The 8997-nt window shown below is 40.8% G+C and overlaps 1 protein-coding gene across 3 annotated transcripts; it reads right to left on the bottom strand.

The window, feature by feature from the left end:
* Window positions 1–1165: 1165 nt before the first annotated feature.
* LOC310989607 (lipid droplet assembly factor 1-like) lies at window positions 1166–8092 on the bottom strand. 3 transcript variants are annotated; one of them, XM_083976716.1, is made up of 8 exons: window positions 7889–8092; window positions 3065–3139; window positions 2882–2926; window positions 2627–2718; window positions 2360–2511; window positions 2099–2267; window positions 1862–2007; window positions 1166–1676 (listed from the first exon to the last, which is right to left on the bottom strand). In XM_083976716.1, the coding sequence occupies exons 5-8, from the start codon at window positions 2444–2446 to the stop codon at window positions 1614–1616; spliced, it is 465 nt and encodes a 154-aa protein (XP_083832842.1). In that variant the 5' UTR covers window positions 2447–2511; window positions 2627–2718; window positions 2882–2926; window positions 3065–3139; window positions 7889–8092; the 3' UTR covers window positions 1166–1613. The 3 variants fall into 3 exon arrangements, with proteins under 3 accessions (XP_083832842.1, XP_083832843.1, XP_083832841.1); XM_083976717.1 differs by having other exon boundaries at window positions 2360–2451; XM_083976715.1 differs by lacking the exons at window positions 2627–2718; window positions 7889–8092 and having other exon boundaries at window positions 2761–3441.
* Window positions 8093–8997: the final 905 nt, after the last annotated feature.

Raw genomic sequence — 8997 nt, 5'->3', positions numbered from 1 at the left:
AGAAGAAGAAATAGATATTTGAATAATAAGTGATCAGTTTTAGCTTTCCATGTGAGGAAAACACATGCACAATTACAGTTTTTCTCAGTTGCTTTGGTGCATTTCTCAGATCAGAATTGGTTCAACCTCCACAACATTCAGTCATTTGAGCAACCGCACTGCAGTCCTGCCATTGTGTCATACCTTAAGCTTACAGTGGGACAAGATTTGTGCAATGGTGATAGCAAACAATGCCATGAGGTTGAGAGAGATACAAAGCGAGGATGACAATATCTTTGGGAATATTGAGTCCGTTTCGATCGTTATAATTGACAGAGTGATATAGATAAAAAAATATGTGGCCAGACAGGAACGCCTTGATGTGCAGGAATGATTTACAGTACTCTGTATGTTCAGTTACAATATGTACTGCAATATTGTTTACAGTTGTGCACAGCTCTACCCAAAGGGTGTTATGTTTGTTGTAAAAAGATGACTGTAGGGTATTTTTCTTTTCCACAATCAAACAAACACAAACAAATTAGAATTGCAAAGAGCAGTAAAAATGTTAAACATATATTCAATGTCTTGTACTCAGTTACTCCTAAATACAGTGTGTAACTTTACTGTAGTTTTATTGCTGTACAAGTAGTGTATAGTGCCGTCTTGAGCATTTTCAGGCAATCACCAAGATCTGACTTTTTTTGCATTGGAAATACAGAGTCAACTGTCATAATGAAAACATGACATTTGACTGTCTTGTTCATAAACAATGTCAGGACTTCTCATTTGGATGACACGGACAGTTTCATTGACATGAATACTTGCTTTTGAGGAATGAACTATCCATTTTGAGCCAGTGACACGCTTTTGCAGGTTATCCATTAGGTTTTGCAGTTTGTACTAATTGTTTTGAGAAATGCACTGCAACTGTTGTGCAAATGTTAATAGTGATGTGAGAAATGCACTAAAGCGAGAAAAACTAAATCAAACTGAGCAGATAAATTCCTCTGCATATTGTGCTACAAGAAGGCCCATAGGAATATGTGCCATTGTAATACACAGGAGATTCTTTTGCATGGAAACATTGCTAGTAGCTAATCACACCACACTGATACAAGTAGGGAGATATAAATAGATTAATAGGTGAGCTTTTATTCAACACTGTCTTACAAACGCAAAACACTCTGCTCTTTACCAGTCAACAGCCAACATACACATGTAACAGCATTTTGTAATGCATCTCCATTGTCAAAAGGGCACCAACATTAAATATCTGCAAACAAATAAATATTAAGGCATTTTCAGACTGAAAGCCATCATCAATAATGACGTTTTTGGTAGGAAAAAGCTGCCATCCCAAGAATATATCCAAGAATATGCACAGATCAGACACACTTTAAGGCATCTATTTTGGTAATTATACATTTGGAAGACTAGTTAATATTAAGGTATTGAAACTTAATTTTGATATTAGGCTTTACACATTCAGTAACCATCGGTGTTTGTAAATATGTTACCACAGTAGATCTCAGACTCAAACCACCATACATTCAAGCATCAGGGTCCACAACCATCAAACCTCAGTAGTGCTGATTTATGCTGCCTATAAACTATAGATGAGAGGAAGAGAGCTACTGCGCTTCCTTCACTTTTGAAGACTCCCATTCACTATCCTTCTCCTGGACTTTATGTTGCTGATGGGGAAAAAAGGAGAAGAGAAAGAAATAAACGACGGCGACTAAACATTTAATAGTTCATTGTAATAGTGTCACAGTAAGTAATATTAAAGTGTGTATATTTACTTCCATTTTTGAGAATATTAAATCCAGGCATTATATATTGTACATAATAAAAAAGATCTGAGTCTGCAGTTCATTACCTTTGTCAGGCGTGGGTCGTAATAGTTGAAGATGTTGGAGATTGTGCTATAAAAAATATTAAAGATGAATGAAACTATAACGGAGAAGAAGGCGAGGCCAGAGAGCACACACAGCAGAGTCAGCCCCCCCACGAACAGCAGGAACACTGGTGGAGACAGTAGAGAAAGATTTCAGGTGCGTGGGGCTGTCACAAAACAACACAACGCAGAGGCCGATCTTGACATGAGCACACTTACCTTCAAAGAAAACAAAACCTACTGCTGACATAACAATGGTCACGAGAGCAAAGATGAGGAAAAGCCCGACAGGCAGCGCTGCCATGACACCGAACAGCATCACCGTGAGAGCTAAGGCAGGATGGCTGCTCAGGTACCGCCCGACCCTCGTCTCCATCACCCGTGTCACCTGGAACACACATCTCATTTAGCTTTAAGGAAATTAAGAAAATAAAAGAGTTTTTTTTTGTCACATATTCAGGTGATTCAATTCTGGGTTACCTTTGGGTCCTCATGAATGCGGTTCAGCAGGCTGGTCCATCTTTCCTGCATCTGCTCAAACTCAGTCACTCTGCCGTTCTTCTGCATCTCCACTGTATTGACAGTGAGTGAAACTGGCTCAGTCTGAAAAGTACAATCCCACTATTGATGCACTAAAAGAGTATTGAACAACAGTGGTTTACGGATAGAAGGTGCCAGCCATCATCTAACATTTTAGTTTTTTGTTTTAAAAGGTTGGCACACAATCTTGATCAACCTGAATCTCACCGATTGTATCAGAAGACTTAGCTCTTAGTTCCCTACAGTAGCTAACAGCTGTCCTGGAGCACAGCTGGCAGATGTTCCCAGATAATTCTCAGCTGTACTTCAAAAACAAAAAAGTTTAGTTGAGCTGTACAAACCTGAGCGATGTTGTAAATCCGGGGGATTAACTCAGCGAAGTCCTGCTCACAACTTCTAAAACTGTGTCCTGTGTTGACTGCCTCAAATACTCCAAGAAACACACCCTTTTTAAACACACACCTTCTTCCTCCTTTTCTTCCTCCCCCTTCTTCCTCTTCTGGATTCCTGAAAGAGAGACTCTTAAAGGCTTGTTGATATTATTGCTGCCATCTGCTGTTTTACCAAATATGTTGCAGCACAACACTGCATATGATGCTGTGTGTGTGAGACCAAGTAAAAATCATTAAATGTTCTCTGACTTACCAACTTACAGAAAATATCTCCTTTCACAAAAACGTATGTTAACAAGTCCTAAATCTGGGGGTGGGACGAGGACAGCTGTGGAGAACAGAGAAAATACAGCAGATCAATACATAATAATACAGAAAAATAATGCAAGCAAAGCAGACACACACAAATAATCGAGCAAATCAAAGTAGTGTGCACAGTTAATGAGAAGTACAAAGAAAATATTTGTGTGAAGTTAATGATTTAGTTATGTATTTATTTATCTATCGATTTATTTCATTCATTTTCGTACTTCTTGAAATGAATGGAAACAGGGTTCATTCAGCAGCTTTTTAGGCAGATTGTTTTTGTCATGTTGATGTTGATAATTATTTCTTCCAATAAATACATTTTCAATCAATAGACCTTTTGACCAGTGTGGACTGCCCTCTGGTGGTCACAGTGAGAAACCTTAACTCCAAACATGTTTATACGGTAATATGTACTCTGCACTGTAAACTGTAATAGTAAATTTCAATATTTCTATGTTTCAATCACTTGAGATGTCCCTACACCCTGCTTTCCCCCCAAAGTATCAGGTCTCCTTTTGTTTCTTAACCAACTGTGTATTTTAATGAACTGCTAAAGAATTTCCACAACAGAACTCATAGTTAGTGTGTTGATTATAGAGATAATACAAAGTATATTTGTAATGATAGTAACTGCATTAATGAAGCTGTTTTTCTTCTTGCTGCAGGTCTTATGTGAATGAAAACAGACATGACTGTGGCAGGTCAGATATTCAAAAATGTGCCTGTTTTAAAAGGTAGATTCACTGTGCTAGTGTACTGATGATGGCCTCATCACTGATGGTTTCATTGCAACCACAGACTCCAGTTTACTTTTGATCAATTCTCCCGTTTAGTGCCCGCATTGCCTTTTTATTCTCAAGAGTACTGTCCACCACAAACCTTCTCCTTTTTACTCCTTGTCATTAAAGGACCACTGTCACTAATTATGATAGATTTAATAGGGAGCCTTCTTTGCTTCTGCCTAATTGCGCCATAAAACACTAATTGTCGTTATTGGACAGGTGATGAATTATCAGATGATTTGTACATGCAGCTCAAGAAGCTCTTCTTCTAACCATGGGTTAAAGCAGTGGGTCTTAGGATCACACATGCTGCAGTTTGCACAGACATCCACACAAACATTCAGATAACCCCGTTGACCGCAGTTAGCAACCTTGAAAGCTGTTGCTTTGTCATAAAGGAGCAGTTCTCCAGAAATCCAGTAGAGGGGGTTCCCAATTTACATCTCAGCTGTCGGAATGAAATGACTCTTTAAAAGTAATGACCGTGTTTTCTCCCTCTCTGCTCTCTGCTGCTATTAGATGTCAACAACAAGATTTCTCTGTGAAGACCAAGACTGATCAGAATATTAAATGACTGAACTTCACCACCAGCACTGATTACTTCTTCAATCAAAGATAAGAATTGCCGGCCTTGGCACCACCACAGCTTGGCCCCTTGAGTTTTGAGGATAGCGTTAGATATATGTGAGCACATAAGGTCTTAGTGAGGAAAATGGCAGTGTGATCTGTTCTGAACTGCACCATGGAGAGACACCCTGGGGACCAGTGATGACAACTTATTTGGACCTTTTATTGCTGCCGGCCCAACTAATTAATCACTCTCCTTTGTATTGAGTACAGGGGAAAGATTTGGTGAGAGAGAGAAGGAGAGAGGCTGCATCCACCTCTCCAGACTGCTAAGCGCAATGAACTCAGTGAACCAGGGAGTGAGCTGTGTATGTGTGTGTGTGGCTGTGTGCTTGTACACGTGTGTATGCAGCGTATGCATTAATGTACTCACAGAAAGGACTTCCCAGAAATCAAATTTACATCTTTTCCCCCCCTGCTGCTGTCACTTTGTATTCCAGGCATTTATTTTGATGACTCTAACAGTGGAATCTCCCTCTTGTCTTATCCAATACTCTGAGGTTCGCTGCAGCCTCGACTGCAGGTTGCTGCAATGCTTTGTCACATCATTTCTGACTGCTGACCCACACGTCGGCCCACTGCTTCACTAACAGGGCCTGGCTGCCCACTTCTTGTTCACCTGAGGACATCAGTTTTTAAGTAAGAGATTCATCTTCCATCACAGATGTGAAACAGCCACATTTATCAGCTAAACAGGCAGTTACTGCACAGGTCTGCTGTGTCCTGAGCGCATGCTGCAGACTGACTGTAGACAGTGCGTACTATGCTGTGTAGCAGTACTGTATGAACAGACTGTACAGATCTCATAGGAAATGCCAAGCAAATTGAAGCTGTGCTCCAAGTACTTCCTGAGCAAGATTTGAGTTAACGATGGAGTGAATATGATGTAGTCAACAGAAACACATTTTTGGAGGAAAAAAATGTTTTTTTGACACTTTGAGACTCATGATTGATTATCTTCTGCATAAAGTCACAGTTTGAGTGACACTATAAATCTAAAGCCTTTACTGCTACAATGGTGAAATTACTGTATAGAGAACATGACTTAACATTTTCCAGACTGTGTCTTTTACTGTTTTCAGTACAATCTTTTAGATTTATAATAATAACATAAAATGTTATGAGTTATTTAACACCTGAAGCTAGTTATTCAATAATTCATGAAAAAGTCTGTTCAAAACAATGTAATGTACATAACAAAGCAGTTAAACACAATGTGCTGCCACTAAATACATTTATTACTCATAAATTAGCAACAATAAACAATAAAATTGAAAAACGTACAAAACATAATGATACTTTTGTTATTTTTATGTGAAACTAATTTGACCATTTACAGCTTGGTGAACAGGTTTGAAATTTAATATGGTCTATGTGGTAATCTCAAATTGTTTTCCTGTTGAACAAAATAAGACAGCTGAAGGTATAAGAGTTGTTTGATGGCTCCTGGGACAAAATGACTCTTGTGACAAGCAGCCTCTTCAACTTGAGGGCAAATGAAAACTGAATGTTCCTAATGTGTCCCGGTGCAGAAATATATATGAGTGTCTGAGACCAAATTGACTGTATAGTTTGTCTGCTGGCACGTGCCGAGCCGCTCAACAGATTGCAGCCGAACTGTGATTGATGAGCTGTCGGCAAATTCCAATTTGCATCCGCTGATTGTGAAAACTAATCACCTCAAGAGGAGGAGCAGTGACGAACAGAAAACTGTCAGAAATCTCCCATGGTTCCCATGTTCACTGACGCATGTCCACCTCTTGTGTGGCTCCCAAAATAATAGCATGTGTTATATTTATTGACATCTATTCCTCATTGTCAGTGCCTGCCGTGTGTTAGGAGAAAATGAGAGGGACCTGGTGGGTTTTTTTTTCTGTCTCCCTTTGGCCTGTCACACTCAATACCCACACCTTCCCATCACACGTACCACCAGCCTCTCACACAGTCCCCACTTTGTACACCTCTCTTTGAAGCTGCACAGGAGTGTTTGGCCAACAGCTGGCCACAGGAGGACAGAATGTCTTTGGAGTCTGCCCTATGTCAAATGGGACAGTCCACATTGTCAGTGGCTGTCATTCTGCCAGATGAAGGGGGCCATTTTCAGTTCCTGTCCTCTGACTGGGGGGAGAGAGAGAGTGAGAGAGAGAGTGAGAGAGAGAGTGAGAGAGAGAGAGAGAGAGAGAGAGAGAGAGAGAGAGAGAGGCTCAAAAGGGAGCTCCCCGGAGGGTGGTAAAGGGCGCTGTGGAGGATAGAGTCAGAGCCCTCTTTAACCTCTCGAAGCTCACTAACACCAGCAGCTGCCCTCACGGCACACACACTTCAACAGAAGGACGTTGTTTACAAAGATACCAATGATGCTCTTCATTATTTACCAAATAATTCATTTGACATTTGGCATATGCACATAACATATTATACAGAGACAAAACTACACATGAAGATCGCTTGCACCAATTTCCACCAACTTGATTTACTGGTCTTCTACTGTCAGGAGGGAGAATGAACCAGACTGAGTGAACACACTGCTGAGTGACTGCTCAGTAATGACTTGAGCTCTGAAAGTAGGCTACACGACCCCACAAATCATTGTTCTTCTACCAAAATAAACATGGACGTTGAGCACAAATATTTGTATGCAGTAAAATTTGAGCTCAAAGGCTAAAGTCAAAGCTAAAGTTCAGGTAAGATCCAGTTTGGACAGATGTTGGCAACACAGACTGTCCCACAGAGGGATCTTTGTAAAACAAAGCTAACCTCCAGTTAGCTATCAACCTTTAGTGAAACCCAGTGAAATGATGATTTACAGCTGCACTATTATGTTTTTACAAATATTTATGATCTGACTTAAAATCAGTAAAATTACAAGTCACACGAGGAGACATCTGGTTCTTCAAGGTATTCTAGGCCTAAGAAAAAACACAGAAAACTTTTTTGTAGCCTACTCCTATTCATGTAGCCTACCGTCTTTTTTTTAAAGTTTATGTTTACTCACTTTGACAATAGCTAATAATAATTTCTAGATTATTGTTACAAACTTGTCTTGGCAGACAATGGGTTAATATACCCCAACGCACTGGGGAAGTTGACCAATCACAGTGACACTTCCGAGCAGACAGGACGGAAGACCTCTGTAATTCAAGTCAATGTGGACCAATAGGCTATAATACATCCATGATGTGGACATGAATTTGAGATTGAAAGGTGTCTTAGCTAATTAGCCTATTTATATTAAATTTGTAGGAAACAGTTTAGCAGCATCCTTAGTGAAGAGGAAAAGCAACCAGCAGCAGTCTGCCCCTGGCCAGACTCCCAAACAATCAGATTACCTTATACAGGTGTGTGTTTGGCTCCGCCCTCACCTGGCGGCGGCCGCGGGTCCTCTCTCGTCTTTCAGCAACAATGTGGATTAATCAGATGTGACATGGGCCATGGCCTGTCATGCCCTCATATCTCCACTGTGGATCCCATCGTCGTCGGAAGTTGACCACAGGTGTGTTAATAGCCAACCTGCTAGTTCGGCTAACTTCAGCTTCAGACGCAACCACAACAACATCTTCTTCTTCAACATCCCAGCCTGGCCTACAGGCAAGGCTCCTGTCCTCCAGGACATCGTGACAGATCGTGAGTAGGATTTTCTGTGTTTGACAGAGACGTAGCAGCAACCTAATGGCTTTTCGCAGCTGAATGAATCTCCTCCTCCTGGTTTGTTTACATCTGTTAACCAGTGGGGAAGTCTCGCGATATTTCACTGCGGGCTGGTAAGATCGTTGCAGGCCTAGGCTACATTCAATAGTAGCCTAGCCTATTTGGTTAAAGATGTTTCATCTGTAGGCTACTTCACCATGAGGAAGCAGCAGAATGTCTTTGTTGGCTGCTTCTTGGGCACAAGTTGTTGGTTGTTGTGCTGGTAGGTTCAATTTGTGTCTTCATTTTTCCCAGTTTGTGTTGGGTATTGCAGTGTCAAGGCACACGACACGAGTCAGTAGCCTACTTTATATGTTGAATTTCCATGTGACACAGGGCTCTGGCTATCGTTTTTATTGCTTTGTTTAAAGGTGTACAGAAAAGAAAATTGAATTTGAGCCCACTTTGGGTCATAAAATTAATGTGATAACTCATCTATCAGATGATGTAGGCCAAACTTTGTGCAAAATTCTATTTTTGAGTAAATCCGGGATGAAAGTGTGTATTTTTTTTTTCCGCATTGGATAATGCAGGCGCACGGATTATACGTCAGCCTGTACACGATTCACCAGCCACTGATATTGGATCCGTCATCCGTCATTCAAACGTCTGAGACACGCACACACACACGGAGCTCGGTCTCGTCCCAAGCTTTGAATATCCCGCCCGCTCGATAACGACCAATCAAATTCGTTTTCCTTACTCGGGTAAACTCGTGTTGCAGCTTGTGACAACTCGGCGCGACAAACAGGACAAACGGCCATTTCTGTACACCTTTAATTGT

Source organism: Trachurus trachurus, assembly GCF_905171665.1.
Source record: "Trachurus trachurus genome assembly, chromosome: 8".
In the NCBI taxonomy this organism is placed as follows: Eukaryota; Metazoa; Chordata; class Actinopteri; order Carangiformes; family Carangidae; genus Trachurus; species Trachurus trachurus.
Note: the sequence above shows the minus strand (reverse complement) of the source record. Positions and strands in the feature narration are given on the sequence as shown.

Coding starts and splice junctions, on each gene's coding strand:
- LOC310989607 (XM_083976716.1), bottom strand. CDS start 2,446: ATGCAGAAGAACGGCAGAGTGACTGAGTTTGAGCAGATGCAGGAAAGA. Junction 2,268..2,359: donor GCATTCATGAGGACCCAAAG/GTAACCCAGAAT, acceptor TGTGTGTTCCAG/GTGACACGGGTGATGGAGAC. Junction 2,008..2,098: donor AGGTTTTGTTTTCTTTGAAG/GTAAGTGTGCTC, acceptor TGTCTCCACCAG/TGTTCCTGCTGTTCGTGGGG.